At 31.9% G+C, this 25,936-nt stretch overlaps 1 protein-coding gene across 1 annotated transcript in view; it reads right to left on the reverse strand.

Moving 5' to 3' along the window:
• LOC123667762 overlaps positions 1 to 25,936 on the reverse strand; it is a 119,437-nt gene that overhangs the window by 51,841 nt on the left and 41,660 nt on the right. The window contains exon 2 of the mRNA XM_045601601.1: positions 6,876 to 7,017. Coding sequence (XP_045457557.1) covers positions 6,876 to 7,017 — 142 coding nt within the window. The remainder of the gene's footprint in view (positions 1 to 6,875; positions 7,018 to 25,936) is intronic.

Below are 25,936 nucleotides of genomic sequence, written 5' to 3' on the forward strand. Positions count from 1 at the left end.
TTGCGAGCAAACAAAATTCTTTGTTTAGCCATAGTAAAGTAAGAATATAATATGAACAAAATAAAAAGCTTCTAAAATATTGAATATATAGGTATTCGCCACCATTTTTAGGTTCATTTCAATAGTTATGTTTTACAAATACGTAACAATCATTAGTAAAATCGAATATCATTTCAGATAATCGTATGACATCAGATAGTCGTGACGTGTAAACGTATTACAAGCGTACATATATAGACAGATGGCTAGTAGCATGTGGCTTGAAAGTCTTGAGTATATCCTGTGCGGTAATTTTATTATGGGATACAGTCGCTCAAAACAGGTTCAATGTATTTTTTTCCTATTTTACCGATTATAAGGAATTAAGATGTGTTAGAAATAAAACTGTTTTAGTTAGTAATTGTAAAAGTTACACTTTTACTAAACGGGAGGTGACCCTTAATTATTGGTAGATTTTAAACGTTAGTTCGAGCTTGAAGCATGAAAGTGTAAGTGACTTGTGCTTTCGTGAAGAAAATCATGATTTAGAATGTCATTAAAAAATAAAATTTAAGATTTCATTAAAAATTCTATCCTAAGTAGACATCAATGCATAGCAAGATGTACAACAAAAAATAAATAAAATTATATTACCTTCATTCTACTAGTGCTGAAGATACACTACACATAGTAGCTGACTAATGACTTACAAGCTTAAGCAAACTGTATCGTAATTAGTCTATGTAATCGCAGAATTATATAATATGTTATATAATATGTGTGTGGGCTTATATAAATATAAGAAGCGTTTATTAATCATAAGTATACAATTATATGTGTTACTATACTAATAAATTACAAAATGTATATTATAGATGACTCACTAAATATTTTATCAACTTTTTAATTACTGATACCTATCTAATAAAAAACAATATCTGATCGATCATTTTAATCTTCTTTAGGTATCAATGAGCTTTTCCTGTATCTAACGGAATGAATACGGTGTATAAAAAAGAACCTATATACTTTATACATGACAAAACCTAGAATCTAAATCTATATAATTTAATAATAAATATAATTTTATATTGTTGTAATCCATTCTAATTTTTATAACAATTATTTGTAAACTTCCTAACCGCTTTGCTATAACCACAGGGTAAAGGTTGTCTGCAAGAAATCGCTCTTTCAGCGATAAGACCGCCTTTGTACGTTTTCCTCTAATTGTACTATTTTTTTATATACCTTAATGGTGTACTACAATACAGATTATTATTATTATTAATAACATATAAATAAAAATGAATCTCTAATTGTGTTGCTAAGCGTAAAATTCGCAAGCGGTGCACCGATTAGGTCAATTTTTTTCTTTAGTTTTTTAATACTCTGTAGAAGATCATTACGAAATGAAAATGTAAGGAAATTGCATAGAAGTTTGGATAGCCTTACAAATCTAACTATTATTTCAACTTCACGCGTTTGACTGTTGGGTGGACTAGTAATAAGTGGGCATTAATTTATTTTACTCAATATTCAAACTATAATTACGCTGTCATTTTAAAAGACAATAACTTGCAGGGAACGAAAGGAAATTATACCCAGTCCCTACACGGGATTCTCTCAAGCTTCCCTCGACTTATTATTATACACAATAATCAACTCTACTTAGACGAGTTAAAGAGTACATTCCTTTGTATTTTGTAGAGCCAGCTGGTACAATCAGCTGTGACTCGGTAATACTGAGTCATACTCGAATTAAATATTCCAATTTCGACGTTATTGCGTTAGAAATAAAGTTTATGTTCAAGTAACTCCGCTTGTTGTGACTGAAAGCTGTTTTAGTTATTGTAATATATGCTTTATACGGTTGTATTAGAGTTTATTAGTTTATTTTTTAAAACAACGGTACATTAGCCATTTCTTATCGTTAACGGTAGAGGAAAATGTATTAAAGTTACACTCGTGTGAAGTCGTTTTTGGTTTTAAACTAAATAATAATATTATCAGAAGACGAAACGTTCTATTGTTTGGACATCAATTAAATTATTCATTCATCCATCAGCCTTTAAAAGTCCACTGCTGGACATAGGCCTCGAGCGGCTCCCCGTTGTCTTCTACAGGCCGTCATTCCACTGGTTTGAGGGCGGCCTGTGCTTCTTTTGCCAAGACTATTACTACTATAATTGTCAATTTTATTGAGATTAATAAGTTTGTTTTAATTTACAAATATTACATTTACTCATACAACAATTTTTTTTTTGAGCTCAAATAGGTTGTTAAACTTAAGTTACGAAGGGGATAAGGGTCCGTCCCTTAGTTACGAAATGTTTTTCGCAATTTTTTGAACCCCTACCCTCAAACCCAAAAATCGCGTGTATTTTTTGTATACAAAGTACCTACATAATTATATAATTGTGATTACTTTCGAATATGTTTATTTTATAACGCAGGACCTCAAGAGTAGTAAACAAAAAATTAAGTAAACATAAATTAAAGTGAATTCGCATAAAAGATCAAACAATGACGATAGTAATTGCTGAATAAATTAATTACATCCAAGGCCGGTTTCAGCGGTTGTAGATAAAATGACGGGTGACAGTATCCGACAGTAAAAAAAATTCGAATCGAATCTAAATAATACTAAATATACGAGATATTTCTATTCGCACATATTAATATTAAAGTTGCAGTTTAATAATTGAGGAGAAAAATACGAAAAAGTATTAATGGCGAAAAAAGTACAATTAAATGAATAATAAAAGGAATATCATTTACTTTTATCAAACATTTAGTGTAGTTTTTTGGAGGAAAGACTGCTTTACCAAAATGATGAAACTGATCTGACACAACTCCCAAACCCAAATAACTTGAAAAATTCTATTTCTAGTTCTTTTTTCCTATTGATACAAAATGCTTACTGATTTAAAAACTTTTCGTTTTTCGTTTATGTCGAATCCGGAAAAACTGAATTAAATCCTTTTGGGAATCTTTGGTCTAAAGTCTAAGCTGATAAGATTTCCAAGTAACATTTCGCCACTACCAAGGTTTATTCTATGTAACAGGATATATATGTAAGGTCGCGTTGCTTAGATACTTAGTTCACTAAACGAGGTCCTTTCGGAATCCTTTCTATTTACGTCACGAATACGACAGTCAATGCCGTGTGATCACCGATTAATTTAATTACTTAGATTACTACTTGATCTTATTCTGCTTTATCGGAAATTTTTATTCAGCGAACTAATTCAATAGCGTGACAGAAGGTTTACGGAAATTTTAAAGTATAGTTTTTATTTTCTTACTAGCTGACCCGGCGAACTTCGTATCGCCTAACACAAACTTTATCGTATGGTATTAAAGTTCAAATTGACTTTTAAGTATTATCACAAATCTTTTGTATGGGAGTATAGAAAAGTGTTGTTTTTAGACTTTTTCAGGAAATTTTAAATTTTTTTTTTGAATTTTTCTCTCCGTAAGAACCATCCTCGTACTTCAAGGAATATTTAAAAAAAAGAATTAGCGAAATCGGTCCAACCGTTCTCGAGTTTTGCGCTTAGCAACGCATTCAGCGACTCATTTTTATATTATAGATTATTTACGTTTCAAAAAAGAATATGCTGCAATATACGATTCAGCCTGTAACATCCAACTGCTGGGCGTGGGCGTCTTTCTCCACCTAGGACAAGGATTGGAACTTAATGTACTACGCTTCTACTATCAGTAACGATCGCTATAAGGTGTCTATGAGAACAACCGGGACCGACTGCTTAACGTGCTCCCCGAGGTTCGATGGGGTGATCTAAGAGGACAGACAGCCAGACTGGCAAGAAATATTTGAACAAATACAAATATCCCTCCCGAGCGGGAATGGAACCCGCAATCTCCGCCATGTTGAGCGCCCACACGGTTCGCGCAACATAGACAGCATTATTTTAATAACCAATGATGAACAGCTTAGCAATAACGAACCTGTCCTCTAGTAGATTAAGCTGACGCTAATTACCGTACAGAGTACAACAATTATCCTATTCACTATTTCCACGAATTCCATCACGAGCCTAATTGGACTGCCTCAGACGCCCTTGAAAATTTAACTAAAATAATTTTTATTTGAATAGATTTACGAGTGCTTTTGAATCGTCAAGAGTAACCGTCGTAAGATTGATGCCGGAATGAACTAGAGCGAAGGCACAAAGTATACTTAAAAGGAGAAAATATACGTCAAAAATATATTACATAGAATTATAATTAACTTCTGATTAGAGCTAACTTATGTATGTAATAAGGACTTACAATCATAAAGTAAATACACGAGTATATTTTAGTCCGGTATATATTTTGGATATACATATACTTAAAATTACGTCAAAGATACGTGGCTTAGTACAAAAAAAAATATCCAAGCAAGATACGCAGTTTTATGGCAGCACAAAGCATTAAATATATTTATCGCTAAACGTATTTATACCGTAAATGCATTAATTTAAGATGTCCCCCAATATCTCCCATCAGAGAGCATCTCATCACATATCTAGAGAAATAACGAGAATTAACTTGTTAATAACGCTTCACGAACATCGAGTCTCTGTAGATAATTTTAACCGATGTCACAACTCACAACGTCCGAACGTCTCTTGCAGGTACGTTACGTGTAATTCTAGTCACACTGACGTCACCACAAAACGACATTGACGCTACCGGGTGACGAAAGCATTGCTCAATCTGTTTATTTATTTATAAATTTGACCCCTAACAAAGTTTTCATTATGCAAATTGATAGTTAAGTATCGAAGACGTTAGTCAAATAGACTATAAAATTTAAATGTTAGATTCGTTTTATAACATTTTTTTTATTTGTTTAACTTAACACACGGTCGCCGTTCCTTAGGTAGGTACGTAAGGTAGGTAACTTAATATCTGTTTTTATCTGGTAACTTAATATATGTTATATGTAAGTATCAGACAGCAATTTTTTTAACCGCGCCAACGGACTAGTCAACATTGTTTGAATAGAAAAAATCAGATAAGCATGAAGACTATATCCACAATACTACCGGGATATTAAATCTATAAATACTTTCGAGACTTCATATTAAAATGATAATTTTATTTTAATACACACAGCTCGGTCACCTTTATACACAAGTAATAAAGCCGGCCCCCAATATTGTACCCATGGGAACGCCCACGTGATTCCTTTATAAAATATAACTAACTACTTACGTTTCTATTTCGTGAATTTCGATGTTATATCATCGACTAATATAAATACAATAAAGCTAATGAGTGTTCTGAAGCTGATTCTGAATATTTAATATTGAACTGTATTCAATCTATATGTACAAAGTAAACGTATACAGCATAACAACAAATAATGATATTAAATGATATAGGTATGGTAAATTCTTAAAAGGCTTGTTATTCTGTTGTAATTTATAAATTTACGAGATGTAATAGAAAGACACAAGTATATGAATTACAACGAATTATATAGATTTACAAGTTTTCTATATACCTACGTTAAAAAGACAAAAGCATTTTAGGCGTATATTAGGTACGAAGTAATTTCCAGCTTAAATTTTTGTACATATGTATACGGAAAATAAAATAATGAGCGAGTGAAACTTTAGGACCTTTTGCCATTTTTATCTAATCGCCACGTTGCGATGGTCGAACAATGACGTGCTGCGTAATTTTTATTACAAGTTTAGTTACAGTGGTACACCAAAGGGAATTCATTATGACTGCTTTAAGACGATATTATGATGAAGTTTGAATTATTAAAAAACCACTATGAATTCGATGGTCGAAAATGTTTGCCTCTGATGATGTGGTAAGTGTCATTTGCGTTTCAAAACACCCATATACGTATGCGTAATGTTATGTCATGTATCTCGTAAAAAACTGTGTCAGATACATTTTAAATATATTATGACAAATCTATATCTAATATATAAAATTCTCGTGTGTCGGTGTTTGTAGTTAAACTCCTCCGAAACGGCTTGGCCGATTCTCATGAAATTTTGTGTGCATATCGGGTAGGTCTAAGAATCGAACATCTATTTTTCATACCCCTAAGTTGTAGGGAGGGATTAAGGGGGTTAATAAGATATATGGCAAAACAACGTTTGCGGGGTTTTTTATAGAATCATAAAATATGCTTTTGATCATATCATGAATCTTCAGCAGCGTTGTGCATGAGTCCACAAAGGTTTCTGAGTTGTACGACCAAAAATAAATAAATAAATAAATAAAAGCGTAGGGACGCGCGTAGGGTACAGCTAGTGTATAATATAAAGTCATTCATCATTATACGTCAAATGAAGATTTCTGTTGCGTTGCTCCTTTTTCCACTTGCGATAAGCCATGATAAAATTTCTACCCTCTTCTTGTAACAGAGGAGAGTTGATATAAAAGTAATACCCAATCGTTGTAAGTAGTTAGACTTTGAGATAATCGAAATTTTATCTGACTTGGGGAGTAAACTGATAAATACGTGACGAGAACGTTACGAAAAGTGTGATCAGGCGAGGCGAACGGAAGTTGAAAGGGAGATATAAGTCAGTGAAGATTGAAGGAGAGTTAGTTACATTTCGTAAGTTGTACTATTGTCGTGTGGTCTAAAGCACACTCGCTTTTTTGATAGCACATGGCTAAAAAATATTTACTTATTACTTATTGCAGATAATGTTTTGACTAAAATATTGTCATATTAATCGCGAAATACTTAAAAATAATAACATAGGATGATTTGTATATTACTAATGTCTAAAATACTTGATAATTAACAAGCAATTATCCGCCTGTTCGAGGAAAATAAAATCACGTCTGCAGTAATACTACGTACAAAAATAAACATTATAATGGTGGTAAATAAAAATAGTCACACTCACGTTGCATGTGTATGTGCTGCTTGGGCATCTTGTAATCGGGCGGGTAGCACCTCTCGTAGAAGTCGACGTCTGAAACCTGGCATACTTCCGGTGTAGGTATGATCAGCCCCGTGCCTGATATCGCCCTCTGGAGGTGATGCTCCTGTTGAAAATATAGTTGTTATAGAGGTGTATACTTATGACATTTCATTCTCTTTTTGTATGACAATATAAAAATTATTATACGACATGTACGTTAACCTTTCAACGGCAGTCGCTGAATTTTGCTATCTAGTCTAATTGTTATTCTACAATTTCTCATCAAAATAATTTACAAAAAAAATAAAAAAAGTGTGTCACGAACACAAGTCAGAAGTGAAACTTCTTTGGCAATACTAATTTTTAAGTGTCATTTACATTTATACTAATCTAAAGCTTTAGATTTCCGTTCCAGCGCCAGCGTCGTCGTTGCCGTTTCATCTGGAAAATTTTTACCCTCATGCGCCTCAAAAACATAGAGTCGAATTGAGAACCGCCTTTTTTAAATCAGTTAAAAAGCGTAGTTAACAAAAATATTACTTCTGACCTGGCCTTCTGATTTTGGAAGGTTAAAATTTTAAACTATACGAATCAGCAAGCTATACCTTGCTAAGGCTGCCGTAGACAATTATTTTATCCATCATATATTTAAATTTTAAAATAAATATTTAAAGCGTTATAATTTAATGTAATTTTTTACATGTATATAATATGTCTGCATATTGATTTATTGACAAGGCTATCGCATTGTAAGATAAATTTATATGGGTACCGTTTGGTATCTACATACAATAATTTAAGCTGTTGATTTTATCTTTCAATTACCGTCTGTTATTAAGCTCAAAACATACTAATTATTAACACATAACAACTTTAAAAAGTTTTCATTAGACGAATTATGACCATAATTAAAAATCTGTTAATTTAATATTACTTGATGTTACTTTTGATCTTTTATGATAAAACAAGAATCCCACACGTCTATTTCAATTATGACTTGAATATATTTAACATGTGAAATAACAACGAACACAAAATAAAGAAAAATGTATTTGTGTCAGCTCCGAAACGCGACTAGATTTTGATCCTTAATTACGATTATCGTGGTATTAAAAAACTAAAACCGACTGGAGTATAAAAACGACTTCAACTACGTCAACAAGTAATATATACAACGCACGAGACGACAAAATATTCAAATAAATGCGCATTATTCGATATAACTCGATAAGCATTCATCCGAAATCGATTCAATTTTTATGGGGATACATGACAAGCATTAGTCTTCGATTAAAAAAGCAATCATCAAAATCGGTACACCTAATACAAAATTATGTGTGCTACACACATTAAAAAAAATCTGTCGAAATGAGAGCCTCCTTCTTTTTCGAAGTCGGTTAAAAAGCGCTGTAAAGCGTCTTTGTCGCCCGTCAGTTCACTCATTTCACTCCCCATATTTTGTCATACGAAGACCCTTACATCGTTACTTAATAAGTAAATTCCATTAGGTAAACTCCAACAGTTTTAACTTATGAAATAAACAACGTAGACAAAACAAAAATACATCTTCCCACGATGACTTACGTCACTATCTATCCACAATCGAACAGTACCTAGCCGCAAAACTGACGTAAGCCCAATATTTTATCTAGATAGTGATCGCTAGGGCCGCGTTAAGATAAATAATTAAATATGGGATGTTTAGATCTGAAACAGTTTACGGGTTAAGAAACGTAGGTTAAAGGTTATCAATATATTAGTTAAATAATATTTCTATATATAGTATATTAACTCATTTATATACGCATGTAAATTTATTTAATACAATGAAATTATTTCCGGCCTTAATATGTACATTGAAGAATAGACAAAGTGTTTTATTTTTATTTTAGACTATCTGTAGTATCTGTCAGTCCATTTACGTCACATATCACTCAGCATTATTTAAACGGAAAATAAGTTAAAAAAAATATGCTGAATTCAGTATGGTACCATTTGTACATGAAATTGAAAATAAATAAGTACGTAGTCACGAATAAAGTCTCAGGTACGCCTAGTAGATATTTATATGAACATATTACAGCAAATATATGAACTACATTAGCTACATATAACTATATCCTTATTAAGCGTACAGAATAGTAAAAAAATCAATGTCAAACAGTCATAAAAAATATTACTGTACAAATAAATCGAACAAACAATCTCCTATTCAATTAACTACGGCACTTATGAATCAATAATGTTATTTCAAAAGCTTATTTAATAAATAAAATATTCATTGTACCTACATATCAACTTAATTTTCCGATAACCGCAACTCGATGAAGCTTTTAATCAGAATCAAATTAACATACAATAATTTATATTAAAAGGTAAATTTGTCATTCAATCTTTGCCTGGTCCTTTTAATTATACTATTCTAAAATAAAACTACGACGCGTTGGTGCAACGGTCACAGCACTGGTTTGGCTGTTGCGCTAACGGTCTCGGGTTCTATCTTCGCACATGACAAATACTTGTATTGGCCATACGGATATTTGCCGTGGATTTGGTGTTTGTGCACTCCTTGTGGGTCTCCCCACCGTGCGTTGGAGAGCACGTTAAGCCGTCGGTCTCGGTTGTTATCACGCACACCTGATAGCGATGATTACTCATAGTAAGAAATATATCCGCCAACCCGGATTGGAGCAGCATGGTTGATTAAGCTCTGATCCTTCTCCTAAATGGGGAAAGAGGCATATGCCCAGCAGTGGAATAGTACAGGCTGAAGCAAAGCGCGCGTATCCTAAAATTTGAAGATCATTTATCCATCTTTACTACTATTATATGAAGTTGAATAATTTGTTTCTGATCTGCTACAACTTGTAGTAATAAAGAAGTAATTCTGAACCTAGTACTAAAATAAACTCAGCTGCACAATTAACATAATACATACAGAGACATACTCAATAACAAGTCAGTTATAGACACAATTATTAACAAATACATTTTATTTATACAGACAAAGGTTATAATGACCTAAATACAAATAGACAAGTAATAGTTCCAAACTTGTATTTATATATTAGAGGAATAATTCTCGCAGATACATGTGGAAGGTTAGGCGTAGAATCGCTTACGTTCAATAAATCTTACATAAGCCTAGGGTGATATAGGGCTGACTAGTTTTTAGTTAAGTTAGTAAATACGTGGATTAATTCAAAGTTTAGCATTTAAATAATATAGTCATTTATTATTATTTTTTTTTACTTTGTAGTTATTGTAACAGAGTATGTATTAGCGACTATTTATAAGTAAAAAAATGTTAGACAAACAATTAAGCGGTATATAAAATTTGACAAAAAAACAAAATATAACTAATTTGAATCTTATAATTTAATCCTACAATTTTTTGGTAATAAAGTAATTTTGTATTACAAGGTACATTTTTTAAAAGCAATTTATAAACAAACACACACATTAAAAACACATTTCAATTCACATATGACAGAAGCTGAGTTTACAAACGCATACAAGCACCGCACGACATTCAAATCGTATACTCGTTGCTAACAGCCCTAAAAGCGTTCCGCGTTCGTGATATTAAATTAATGTACAACAAACTAGGATATGTACTTGATGTTCTATACTAATCTAGTGCAATATATAAATACTCGCTCGCACCGCGGTTTCACTCGCATCAATTTGAGGGGAAACGTACTAAAATGTTATATAGCCTATCCTATAACATTCCTCGGTAAAGGTAATCCAATACAAAAGGAATTTTTAATTTGAATCAGTAGCGCCTGAGATTAACGCGTTTAATCAAACAAACTTTTCAGCTTTATAATAAAACATACTTGCTGTGTCCTGCGGTTTTCCTCGCGTTAATTTGAGGAATATAATAGCCTCTAGTCTTAATCGGTAAATGGGCTATCCGATATAAATAGAAAACACAATTTTAAATATTCAGGAACTCCCGAGATTAGCGCGTTTAAACAAACAAAAAAAAAACTATTTAGCTTTATATTAGTATGGATAAAGAGCAAATAAAGATTTAATGTTATAAATATTCTCTACGATTACTAAAAGCGAAAAAGGTAGATATGTAAAATCTTTTCTACTAGCTACTAAATTAGTACTTCCTACTGATACGTATTTTTTATTATCCGGAACATAATAGTGAGAGACATCAAAGACGTATAAGCTTGATAATTTCATCACTCGCGGCATGAATGAAGAAACGAGATAATGTCCCGAAAGGTCATTGTAATAACTGGTTGTATTATACGCAGATACTTTGAATATTTATTCATTTATTTCCATATTTACACAACATATTCAAGTAACAAGTAACGAAAAAGGAACAATCAGTTTCTAGGTGTACTTTACGGAACGTATTTGAACTAAACTGATGTCCGCAGTTATACTTGTCCAGTACTAATTGTGAAAGCTTGAAAAATCTAGTTTTTAATTTTAATTTTTTACGAGTTTAAATTAGAAATGACTGTATTAAATGTATACAAATATTTCCCCCATTTAACTTTTTACCTTGATTGTAATTTTTTAAACACAAATAAGTCTTTATATTCTACTTATGAATATGTTGGTCTGATGCGCGGTCGGTCTGACAAATAAGTCTTTATATTCTACTTATCGGACGGTCTGACAAATAAGTCTTTATATTCTACTTATGAATATGTTGGTCTGATGCGCTGCGAAGATACAATAACAGAGACGGGCAGACAAAATGAAAAGAAAAATCACACACGAGTTAGTTAGTAGGTACCGTATATATTAGTCAATACCGACCAAAAAAATTGTAAACCACCTTAAATCTATAGAATTGTATTCTAATTATTGTTATTATTAAAGATTATAAAAAGAGCTTAAAGATACTTGATAATAATTGTGTTGATACTTGATAATAATTGTGTTGATACTTGATAATAATTGTGTTAATAACGTAAGTAGACGAAAAAAATTAACAAACGCACTAGTCGTCACTACGATTTTCGAGGGTTTCCCGCGATTTCTCTGCGATCCTATCATCAGATCCTGGTATCACACTTGGGATATGTCCTTTCCAACAAAAAAATAATTATCAAAATCAGTTCCGTGACCATGGTTGCTGTAAAGTATCCGAAACGTCGGGAATCAAAAGTTAACAATAAACCGCGATAAAATCCGAAAAAAGTGTTTTATTAAATGAGTAAAATTCGCGTAAACATTAGAAAACAATATATCAAAATCAGTTAATAAACGATGTAGTTATCCCCGAAGATACAATATATATATATATATATATATATTATTTTTTTGAAGTCGGTTAAAAAGGAAAAAGTATATGAATAAATATAAATGATCTATAAAACACACCTATACTATACCTATAAAACTCGTAATATGTGGAACGTAACCATAATCGACGCGGGCGAAACTGCGATAGCCACCTAGTTGTAAACAAATAAGAACCGGATCGTGCGTGATAAATCACGTTTGTCACGCGTCCCTGTTTTCACTCTATCGTCTATCCGGATCGGTTTATCCGGATCGGGATGGGAATTTTAAACGGCCCTCGTCCCGGAAGGCCATCGTCCCAAATAAACGGCTAGTCTTTTTTTGTTATTTTACTTTATCCCAACTTTTGTTTGGAAAATAAATATACGTTATTAAGCGTTCGCGTTCAACGGTTTTTTCGACAATATATATTTTTAAAGCAAACACAACTTTGATAAAAATAAACAGAAATCACAATTCAAATTCAAATAGTGTTAGTGATCATTACTTATGAGTTTGGATTACTTATGGAGTTGGACTTACTTATGGGGTTGGATCTTTAAGTCACAAATAGAAAAGATTTCCCTTTTTGTCATTGTCCTGTCGATTCTGGTATTTGGCGTTCTAGTTTTATACATAAAAACATTTTTATCCATCAAAAAAAAAAAATTTTTTTTGAGGATCATTATCAAGAGATTAAACACACGGTTGCAGGTTTGATTCTCACTCAAAGCGAGTGTTCATTTCTAGTCTAGGAGTTACTTAAGTAAACCTAGTAATTATTTGTTTCTTCGAAATCATTTTTTCTAATCTTTCGTCCGTTTCAATTTGTGCAAACAATTAACTCTAATGTTAAGAATGAACACTCTTAGTTTTCGTTCTTAGGCTACGCTCGTTATGATAGTGGGTCGCTTGGCACATCAGGTTAAACTAATTAAATTGGTCTATTTAAATCAGTCTGAACATATGTAAATTGAAACGACGAAATTTAACGAAATTAATAATTATTCGTTTCTTGTAAAATTCACTTTTTGGAACGTTTAAGGAATATTTCTAACCGAATTCAAAAAAAAGGAAAATGTCCTGAGAAGTAATTTTTGATAACGACTTCGACTACTACGTTGTTTTACTTACGCTTCAGCCTGTAATATCCCACTACTGGGCATAGGCCTCTTTCCCCATGTAGGAGAAGGATCAGAGCTTAATCCACCACGCTGCTTCAATGCGAGTTAGCGGATATATTCCCTACTACGAGTAACGATCGCTATCAGGTGTACACGATAACAACCGGGACCGACGGCTTAACGTGCTCTCCGTGGCACGGTGGGGAGACCCACAAGGACTGCACAAACACCCAGACCACGACATATGACACCTGTATGGCCAATACAAATGTTTGTCTTGTGCGGAGATCGAACCTGCAACCGCCAGCGCAACAGATACAATCCATGCCTGTAAACGTTGCGCCAACGCGGCGTCAAGTTGTATTACTTATTATCGATGTCCATTAATTGAAGTCGTATTTTTGTCGTTTGCGAGTAAACTCAATTGTGTACATTAGCATTGCTAGTACAGTACAACGAATCTCTTATTTAAAGTACTTACAGTTCTTACGGTCAAAATTTCACGTAAATCAGTAAATCACTTAAAAGATATTAAGTGCTTATTACGACTCGAACTTGAGAGGAAAAAGGAATAAAAAACTTCTCGAATATTTCAAGTGGAAGTGAGAAATGATATAAGAGTATGTGTGTAAACGTAATGGATACTTATAAAAATTCCTTACATAACCTATATTATGTTTGTAACTTTATCAACATAAATAATTGTGCTTGCTCGCAAACGAAAAAAACCGACTTCAATTACATAGACTAGTAATAACACGTAGATCGTCGAAAAAATAATCAAGTAAATACGGATTATTACAGTTAACTTAATAAGTACTAGTCAGAACTAGATTAAATTCAAATGGGACCACATGACAAGCACAACCTTTCGATTAAATAAAGAATCATCGCATTCGGTCCACATAGTAAAAAGTTATGAGATAGCACAAAAAAAAATTACAGTCGAATTGAGAACCTCCTTTTTGAAGAGAGTTAATTTATTTTTTTTAAATATTTATTCTACATTAAGATACTTAATATAAGATGATACAATCGATTTCACCTCTGAGTGAACAATACGATACCACATAAGTACCTCCTAATACCGGGAAGCGAAATGATAATTCATTATAAAATATTAACAAATATATATACATTTGCTTCCGTAAGCCCTCGCAAATCATTTCGTAGAATCGAAGGGCCGCCTACCCACTTAGTAAAACAAATTAAAACAAAACGGAAATAAATATCAAATCCCGGTACATAAAGTTCATAATTGTTTAACACATAATAAATCCAATTTATTATATACAAATAAAGACTTAAAGACTTATAAATTACGATTCACATTTCAATTTAGTCGAATAAAGATATTCCTGGTAAGTCTTCCTAGAGTAATAAAAATTATAATTGCTTATTTTATGTTCTTTAAATAAAAGTAGGTATGTATTAGGTATAAACAATAGGTTGTATATTATATTTGTGTTGGATTTGATTGTTATTGGAAATCGAGCTACATAATGGTGTCGTAAGGCTTCGTTTCGTTTGTAGGGGAGAGGCCTTGTTATAGTTAAAATATCGGAAGCCGATACAGCTCCGGGATCAGTGAAGGACGAGGCTGCGGGAATTATTTAAGTATAGATAGACGATATACACGAGCTTTTAGAAACTTTTATAGGTCGCTTGTTGTGACTGGATGAATTTATCGTAGAAAAACATTTAGAATTATCTATAGAGATTTCAATATTCAGTTCCTAAAGAACATATTGTATAACCATTTTATTATTCACTAGCTGCCCAGGCAGACTTCGTTCTATCAAAAGTTTTTTTTTTTTTAAATATTAAAAATTTAAAACCTTCCATGGGCCTTAAAGAACATAAAATAAAATAAAATAGCCGAATTGGTCGAGCCATTCTCGAGTTATGGTCTTAGCAACATTCATTTTTATTTATATATAGATAAGATATATATATATATAGCTTTGGTTGCACAATTATATGATCTAAATTAGATAGAGAAGCGTATGATAATATGATAATCTATAATATTAAAATGATTTCGTTAATTCTTTTTTTTAAATATTCCTTGAAGTACGAGGATGGTTCTTACGGAGAGAAAAATTCTAAAAAAAAAAAATTTAAATTTCCTGAAAAAGTCTAAATACAACACTTTTCTATACTCCCATACAAAAGATTTGTGATAACACTTAAAAGTCAATTTGAACTTTAATACCATACGATAAAGTTTGTGTTAGGCGATACGAAGTTCGCCGGGTCAGCTAGTGATATATATTTTAATATATTTTTAATGATGGTTTGGTGCAATAGTAATAGTAACTGGTTATAGCAGTCGCGGGTTTGTTTTTCAACTAATAAAAATATTTTTATAGGTCATAAAAGTGTTTGTCGAGATACGGACGGACCAAATACATGATATCATGCTACTCAGAACCAATTAGTGTGAGACTTAAAAAAAAAAATATTGCGCCAGATATTGACAGAACAACACCCCCCCCCCTGCTCCCTCTAAAATACGCATTATATACCTACATCTAGTTAATTGTATTTATACCTTATATATTATTGAATAACAATCAAATTAGTTCGGAGCACGATCGATAGAACAAACAAATTAAAATAATTAAACCACGATCTTTGTAGAGAAATACACGTTTTCGTGATTTATGAGGTTTTAAATTCACAACAAGACACCGACTATCATCAATAAATATTTCAACAATACGTATCGCCTCAAACAACGGTAAAGAAAAATAAAGTGTAATTTGAACCAAATTTAAATTTAAAAACATTTACAAGCGAGGGTAGACTTCGTGCGGTCCTACAGGGGTAGGATTAAACACAATTAACGTAAGGCAATTTCGCGGGCGGAATTTTTTTATGAATAACATCGGCTAAAACTCTGTTCGTGAAACATATGGAAAAACACTACGCAGAACGATTTACATTTAGACTGACGTTATAGAGGAAAATTTTGTTTTATATGACTCTTATAAAAAAAATAATATTAAAATACATTCTGAATCGATTTAATAATAGATACCTACTTTGACCATAAGAAAGCTATATGAATAAAAAATATAATTAATAATATAAATTGTATTACGTAACTATCACGTAATTTAAAGTCGAGAGAACAAAATGGATAACTGTTGCTGTAAATTTGCAATTTAAAAGCGATATACCAGCAAATGGTACTTTTAGTAGTCATTGAATGAAAATAAATATTAGCATAAATTTATGGTAGTGTATTATTAATTTAAGCGTTAATTTAATGTTAATCGCATTTGATAATTCGCTAGCGATTAGCAATCATAAATTACGTAATATGATTATGTCATTTTGACAAGGAACAATCAAACACGCGACTATCGCATATTGTTTAATATTAGCTAACAGGCTCACACAGAAATAAAAGGCAGTCAACCAATTTAAATTAATTTTATCAAAACAATGTATACGACTACGATGAAATATACCATTCTCTATAATATACTAAAAATATATCTATACAAATAAATAAAATTGGAGTGTAATATTAAAATAACCGCTTTTAACTACACGGTACATATACTAAAATAACATTATTTATAATTTTTGTCTGTCTGTCTGTTTGTTCCGGCTAATCTCTGAAAGGGCTGGACCGATTTTGACGGGACTTTCACTGGCAGATAGCTGATGTAATAAGGTGTAACTTAGGCTAAATGACCCCGCACAATCTGTATGGAAAATGGCACGGCTAAATTGGCTGAAATTTTGCAAATTTTTATTTCGATTTTTTTGTACAACTGCGAACTGAACAATAGCTATTTTGTTAAATTCCACGCGGAAGAAGTCGCGGGCACAGTGTGTGTATATAATTGTACATTATATACTATCAACATACCATTTCTTATATTGAGGTTACCTGGAAAAGTTCGCTACTTAGCGATAAGGCATTGTGTTTATTTCCCTTTTCTTATGCAATATTGCATAGTCTCGGTTAAGAAGTGTTATTATTATATTTAGCTACGCTTTAACTATTTGAAATATTTAAGTCTTAGCTGTTCTTTATATAGACCTTACTTAGTGTACAGTACTCCTAGTTTCGCTAAACTAAGAACTAATTCTCAGTTTTCCAGTCCTTACCACTTGCTATTTTGTTGCTATAAACTAAAATTGTTCGTTACACATTAGACGCAATTTAATGCTATCTCTTGTAAGATTTATTTTATACTATTTTATAAATAAATAAATAATTGTAACTGCCATCTTAATCGATACAACTGATTCGGAGATCGATTAAATAATTTGTTACTATTTTCAAGGCGTTTTTTAAAATTTTTATTTAACGTTTTATTTATTTACATTTAAATGATTTATTTATTATATTTAAATTATATTACATTTGAATTATATATTACATTTAAAGTAGGATACAGCAGGGAATATTTATATATTTTGCTCAACAGCTTAGAGAAGATCACCGCTAAATAATCCTGATTCTAAACTGTGTTGTGTTTCTGTAGTGAGTAAGGTGACTAGAGAATACAGTGGTGGTGGTGAACAGGTGTGGTGGTGAAGTGAGTGGAATTACAGGAGATATTTCTATCAAGCTACAGAAACTAATACGATTTGCGTAAAACTCTTGACACATTTTCATATTATACAATTACTTATTAAAACATCAAAAGATGTCTGTAAAATACAATGTGAAATCGTTACTATTTTTATTATTAAAACCGCTTACTGAGAGTGACGTTTTATAACAACATTTTAAAGTTATTTTTAGATACATAAAGAATCGTCTGTCTTGTAAAAGAAAATCTATGCGATAATGTTATTATTTTTACCATCGTCGACTTGACATAAAGAAAATATATTCATATTATCTTAATAAATCATTTATATCTTAAGATATATATGATACGCATATAATACACGCTTGTGTTAGTCTTTTGTATGTTTCCGAGACTGCGACATATTCACGATAAATAAATAAAAAAACGTTTGCACAAAAACAGAAAATACCGATTACATATTTAATAATTTTATTCTTTGTTAATCGGTAAGGTATTCTTTGTTGTTGTTACGAACACGCTGTATTTGATGGTTAAGTAAATATTGTGCCGTGGTTGAGATTTCTTAAAGTTATTGATCTTATGAATTCCGAAGAGTGATTTTTTTACAACTTAGTTATGTAACCGTAGGTGGTAACAACTGCCAAGTGTGCATACGGAAAACTATTAATTTTTGGGGTTCTTAGAACAATGACATATTTTTTTTAAGAGTTCTCCTTTTTTGTGCATCCTAAATGTGTCCCATAAATCAACCCTTGTGTGAACCCAAAACCATTACGTAGGTACATTTTTTGTTAATTTTATATAGCTGTAATTTTAGGTAATCAGAGTATACACTTATGTTTATTCATCTCGCAAATTTGAATTAAATAAGTTTTAAATATAATAGTCATTATTTATTATCACACGTGATCCTGAATCTTGTCTGCCGCAGCCTGTACAATAGAAACCTGTCCGACGCAATCGGTAGGCTCGAAACATTTCTACCTACACCCCCTTCTCAGTAATGTATAATAACAAACTATAATAACGCAAATAAGTAGTATTGTTAACGGCTTATTTATAAATGTAATTATGTTGATTTTTCTCTCGAGTTTTTCCTGTATGATAATTTTCGTTATTGTTATCTTTTTATTTTGTAATTTTTCTTTGATAATGGCCAGACATGTAAGTAACCTTGACACAACACAGATAAATTTACTACGCATTTATATTTGACTTAGCGATGTCCACATTCTAAAGTTCAAGTTTCAGTACATTTATAAAATATAAGGTCAAAAGTTTAACATCGTTCTTGCGTGCAAATACAAAATAATCCTTTAACTTAGTTTGTTCTGTACTTCGCTGTGTAATCATATTATCTTGCATTAGTATAATTATATTTAATTATTTAATGGTACATTTCAACTTCACTATGACATTTTTCATTCACTTAAAATATGATTTAAGAAGAATATAAAATTTTGTAACATACAATTCAACTGAAAACGTGTCCAAATACCTATTCTGTACAGACATTTTTGGTATTGCTAAATTTTTTAAACATATTTTTTTATTTCCTATTTATCATTCATATAAATTTCGAGTATAAAAAATGTAATTAGTATATCTTAAACATTGAAAATCATGATTATCTAAAAATAGAAAAAAAGTCATTATTATTAAAATATTTTAACTATTATTTATTAAACAAACCCATTTTTTTATTTATTACACTTTTTTTAGTTGACGATATTTATTTTATTAAGCCAACTCTTGTTACGTTTTCTCCCAAACTGATGAAATGCTGTTCACACGGTATCCGTGATTCAGTTCAAGTAACAATTACGAGGCAGAGCGAGAAATGAACATTATTTTAAAAAGGTTTTTTGCCAACAAATGATATAGGTAGGTACCTTGTTTTGCCTTGTATCTAACAGAAAACCGAATTAAAGAGTGATTAGTTTTTTTACGTATAAAATACAATAATGAAATCAAAATGTTTATAAAATCAACGTGAAAACAGCTGTTGTAATGAACTCTCCTAAAAAAATTAAATTTAAAAGAAATTAAATGTGTGGCTACTGTGGTGTGTGGTGTGGGGTGCTGTGTGGCTACGGCACTAAAGAATTTAGCCACCCCCTCTCTTCCCGTGGGTGTCGTAAGAGGCGACTAAGGGATAACAAGGTTCCACAACCATCTTGGAACTTAAGAAGCCGACCGATGGCGGGATAACCATCCAACTGCTGGCTTTGAAATACACAGGCCGAAGACGGGCAGCAGCGTCTTTGGTGCGACAAAGCCAGTACTGCGGTCACCAACCCGCCTGCCCAGCGTGGTGACTATGGGCAAAACACACGAGTTCACGTTATTTTTGGCGTAAACTTGTGGAGGCCTATGTCCAGCAGTGGACTGCATAGGCTGTAATGTAAATAGGAAACGAACGAAATAACCCTAAATCGTACCTAAGTTAACCTGAAATATCTTAAAACCACGCCAAGGAAACTAAGACAAAACGATAAATTATTACTTTTAGTTTACTCATTCATAATAATTATAATTCAAAAAACAATAAAAAAAAACTAAACGCAAAAAATTATATTTATGACGAGATATATTTAAGCAAACTTTTCTCCAACGTGCTTCGGAAATTCAAAAACGTAATACCGTCACGGATAAATAGACGAGCGCAATATTAATATAAAATACAATCTCATCCCTCTCGTACCGGGGGCGCTTTTGAAAAATGCGGGCAATTAGCGCGATCCCGATAGATATAGACTGAGAGCCGACGAAATAAATTATTGTTCATTTTTTATTCTAACACGAATGTTATGGAATTTTTGTTTTATTGGGCTTTCGAAAATATTCTTTCAATAATACGTTATTATAAAATTTTAATTAAAAAACTCCTAACGTGACCATGATTGCCGTTAAGTATCCAAAACGTGGGGCATCTGAAAAACTTTATAAACCGCGATAAAATCCAAAAAAGTTGTTTCATTATAATTATAAGACATTTTTATAGAAGGATAGTTTTCCAACATATATTTCGTAAGTTACAAATACATGTTAATCATATAAATTTGACATTACTATCAAATACATACATATTTCAAAATGCAATATAGGTATATAAGTTAGTAAAGTATTAAATATTTCAAATATACACATAAAAATTATAAAATCCCAGAGTAAAATAAAATAGAATCTCCGCGTCCCGCTTTAATTTAAAAATAAAAAATGGCAAACGAATACACAAAACTCTTGTGCGAAATTAATTCAGACTCCAGTGAAAACAAATTACAACAGCCAGTTGGCAAGTTAAAAAGAAATTTACGTTTTATCTCTCCAGATATAATAATATTATAAATATTTTTATATTCACGATGATAATATGAACAAAGCAGTAGGCACCAGTCTCACACGATAAATATTTTAGCTAAGCTATATCAAAAGAAAAAACGAGTGTGCTATAATAACTTCTTTAGTTGCTCCTATAGTAATATGCGAAAAGTAACTTTCTCTTTTTCTATGTTCACTAACTTATAATTATCTCCCTGTCAACTTCCGTTCGCCTCGCCCGATCACACTTTTCGTAACGCTCTTGTCACGCATTCATCTGCTTACTCCCCAAGTGAAGCGTGCGTTAAGAAGTTTTACTTTAAAAATCCAGATTATCTACTTCCTTTTTTACCATTGCATAGATATTTTAAAATAACAATAGGTATATGATTTTTGATATCATCATGAGTATTAAAAGTTCACGTTCAGCTCCTAAACTGTAACGATGACTGGCCGATAAAAAATGTCCGGCAATCAATTCGATGAAAATTTTCAAACGCATCTATGATTCACAGCGCACTTTACATTCGCTTGTAAATTTTAATAAATGTCAGCTTTGAATAAGGGTATAAGGTAAAAAGTCAAACGCTAAATGATTGCTTTTGCAATATTATTTATACATCCATATACCTAAATAAAATTGAAGTGTCTCTCTGTGTTTAAAGATAACTGTGTTTTCACAGTACAACAAATAATTTTAAAAAATTTGTTTGCCTTCAGAATAGCTGAAACGATTTTTATGGCCTTTCACTAGAAGATAGAGGAGGTTTTGGAGCAACATATAGGTTACTTTTTATCCCGGAATTCCCGCTGAAATCGGGACTTACCCGGGTAAACCGTATTTACCGCGCCGGAGTACCTATCGCCCAGATAGATAAGAAATAACCCGAACATTATCTGTTACATACAAAAACTTTGGCGAGCAAAGCTATATATCTATGCTAACATTATAAATGCTATTCTAATATGCTGTGTGGCTACGGCAGTAACGAATATAACCACCCCTCTCTTCCCGTGGGTGTCGTAAGAGGCGATTAAGCGATAGCACAGTTCCACTACCACCTTGGAACTTAAAAGTCGACCGATGGCGGGATAACCATCCAACTACTGGCTTCCAAATACACAGACCGAAGACAAATCCAGTCCTGCGGTCACCAACCCGCCTACCCAGCGTGGTGACTATGGGCAACACACATGAGTTCACGCCATTTTTGGCGCGAGCTTGTGGAGGCCTATGTCCAGCAGTGGAGTGCTATAGGCTGAAGTGATGATGATGAAGATGAAATGATGAATATTATAAAGCTAAAAAGTTATTTGTTTATTTAAACGCGCTAATCGAAAAATTATTTTTGTGGTGTCTCATTTACCGAGGAAAGCAAAAAAAAATAGCCTATACTATATGTATACTATTTTTGTCCGATTAACGCGGGTGTAACCGGAGGGCACAGCTAGGGCTTAATATATTTAAAAAATATATATACAGATTAAAAGCGCGAAAAATTTATAATATACCTAAATTTCAGAATATCATTACCGATTAGAAAAGCTTTAATGTAAAAATCTACCAAACTGATAAAAAATAAGTAGTTTAGAAATCAAGGAACGAAATGGTGGTGTGGTTTACGCCACATTTTCTTACGGTGCATAATTAATTGTTGAAATCATATCACATCTATACTAATTGTCACTTCTCTGTATACACTTCCCTACCGCTTTTTCACTACGCTGTGTCCTATATGCCCAAAGGTTGTCTGGAAGAGATCGCTATTCTAGCGATAAGACCGCCTTTGTACACTGTTTTATTTTTATTTTTTTATTTGTAATATCTTATTGTGTGATTGTTGTTGTGTACAATAAAGAGTATCTATCTATCTATCTACCACATCTAACTTGAATAATAATATAATACAACAAACTATTGAACTCCAAATAAAACGGATATCGTACAGTTTTTATACATTAACAACGATAAAAAAAAAATAACTGCTGAAAAACGTTAAAGGTTATTGCCCTCGTGCGCCAAAACTGTACATACTCGTATATACGAAGCTATAAATAAAACTCTCGTATCAGTCGCAAATTTTCTTTACTTAGCAAATATTTCCTTTGTTTAATATCTTAACAACTTTTATATTTAAGCACATTAATGTAAATATGTATGTTTAACACATAATTGTATCCTTTCGGGTGAGCTTTAAAATAATACGCTTAAAGTGGTTATCAATTAATATCATTATCAATTACAACTTTTAAATCGTAAAACATAATAAAAAATATGAATTAAAAATTTATTTATTTATTTATTTGGTACACCAACGATTGTTTTACAATGTTACTTACATCTACAGTATAATATTTAATTCATTTGCGCTAATTGCACAATCAGTTACAGGTATACACCACATGCTTTTACGTTATTATTTTTTTCTTTTTTTTTCTTTTACATTTACGTATACACTACGCTAAAGTAACCTTAATATAAAATTGCAATTAAAAATAACTATATTAAAGAGATTAACTTTTAGTAAATAAGCATATTAATGTACCAAATAATTTTGTGTAAAAGAAAGCTCGTACGCGCGAACTTGACTACTTTTTTGTAAATTTCAGAGCCGATACCCTCTTACGCACCCTCATCCTTTGTTAAATTTGACAGGTAAATAATTCATACTCCGATTTATTGATATAGTACCTACCCATTCAACTTGAAAAACGGTCCGTTTTATGTAATCGAAATAAAAAAATTCAATGGAGATACGCTATTAAAACTTACAAGTAAAAACGTTTATATAAAACTTGTTCTTCTTTCCGATGATAGCTTAAAACAACTATAAAAGGCACTTATGTACGCAGATTGTGACAGTAATAGTCCATTAAGACATAAAATTTAAATAAAATTAAACTTTAATAACTAGTATTTGAAATCTGTGGTATTAAATAAAATGATGACTCGTTTTAAAGACGTCGCATTTCATATTGAACAGAAATAAATGCTTATATTAGTTAAATAAATATTATTAATGGCAATTAGATGTACTTTATTACCAGTATCTGACTACACTTGTCTGATGAAAAGCTGATTAAAGGTTCTAGTTGGAGGTGCTTTTCTGAAAAATAGAGTGTTATTCTTATCAAGATACCTTAGTTATATGTTATAGGATATATGGTAAAAGCGAGGGTGTTCTAAGAGGGGTTTAACATACAATATATGCATGGGTGTGTAAGTATCTCAAGTTTTGGGTCAGTGAGTTTGCTGTCAACTAAGCAATGATATATCTTCTTACCGTGTTATGATAGAAAAGCTAATAAGCTTAAGATTTTCTTGAGAACAGTCTCCAAAACACATTTCGTATAAAATCGATAAACAAACAATATTGTATTGCAGATTTACATCTTAGATTATCTAAATTTTATCCATTTTATCTATTTTTATATTTTATACTGTCAAAAAGTAAGAATTTATAAAATAACAAAACCTCGAGTTTGAGCGTCAATTTGCCCCATGCATGTATCCAATAATAAATATAATTTGTACATGATAATTACGAACCATTTTTGGTGTATTTTTGGTAACAGATGCCACAGAAGAGCACTTTTACGATGGCCACCTGCTATTTAACATTATACTAAGTATTACTTACGACAGTAAAATTTTTTTTTTTTTGAAAAAAATTGTTTCTATAAGACTCGAATTAACATACTATCATTTATTTTTTTAATAAGTGCAATACGCTTAAGTATACGCTACGCTTCAGCCTGTAATATCCTACAGCTGGGCATAGGCCTCTTTCCCCGTGTAGGAGAAGGATCAGAGCTTAATCCACCATGCTGTTCCAATGCGGGTTGGCGGATATATTACCTACTATGAGTAACTATCACTATCAGGTGTACACGATAACAAGTTGTTCAACCAAGACAGACGACTTAACGTGCTCTCCGATGCACGGTGGAGAGACCCACAAGGACTGCACAAACACCAAGACCACGGCAAACATCTGTATGGTCAATACAAATGTTTGTCATGTGCGGGGATCGAATGTATATTCTTAAGTAAAACATATGGAAAAATATCTTTTTCTGTATAACAATCAATTTATATATAGCCCGCGACATCGTCCGTGTTGAATAGTTACTTGAAAAAAAAAAAAAAACCCGATTTTGAAAAAATTTTCATTAGTGCTCCGATCCTATTGATCTTAGCGTGATGATATATAGCGTATGGTCTTCCTCGATAAATGGGCTATCTAATACTGAAAGAATTTTTCAAATAGGACCAGCAGTTCCTGAGGTTAGCGCGTTCAAACAAATTCTTCAGCTTTATAATATTAGTACAGATAAAATATAGTGAATATATGTATTTGACATCCACGCAAGGTCGTCTGTTCCTAAGATAACCAACTATCTATTATATGTTTTAGGTAATGTCTATGTTTTAGGTAACAATCGAATGATACGTATTATTTTAACAAATATATAAACTGGAAAAAATCGTTCTACAGCGATAAGAACGACTTTGTACATCTTTGTTTTTTACTACTGTTTTTTTTTTTGCGTACAATAAAGACTATTATTATTATTATTATATATAACTAAATAAGTAGGTATTCCACTCAGACTCGGGACAGTAATCAGACCCATAACCCTGGAGCAGTCATAACGGTATATAAAAAGTTTTAGAAGGTTTTCCACGTGTATGAAGTTGCGCGAACTGTGGGTAATTTAAATTTCAAGAACCAAACATAGTTTTTACCGTTATTATCGATATTTCGTAAAA

Source organism: Melitaea cinxia, chromosome 29 (genome assembly GCF_905220565.1).
Source record: "Melitaea cinxia chromosome 29, ilMelCinx1.1, whole genome shotgun sequence".
Lineage (NCBI taxonomy): Eukaryota > Metazoa > Arthropoda > Insecta > Lepidoptera > Nymphalidae > Melitaea > Melitaea cinxia.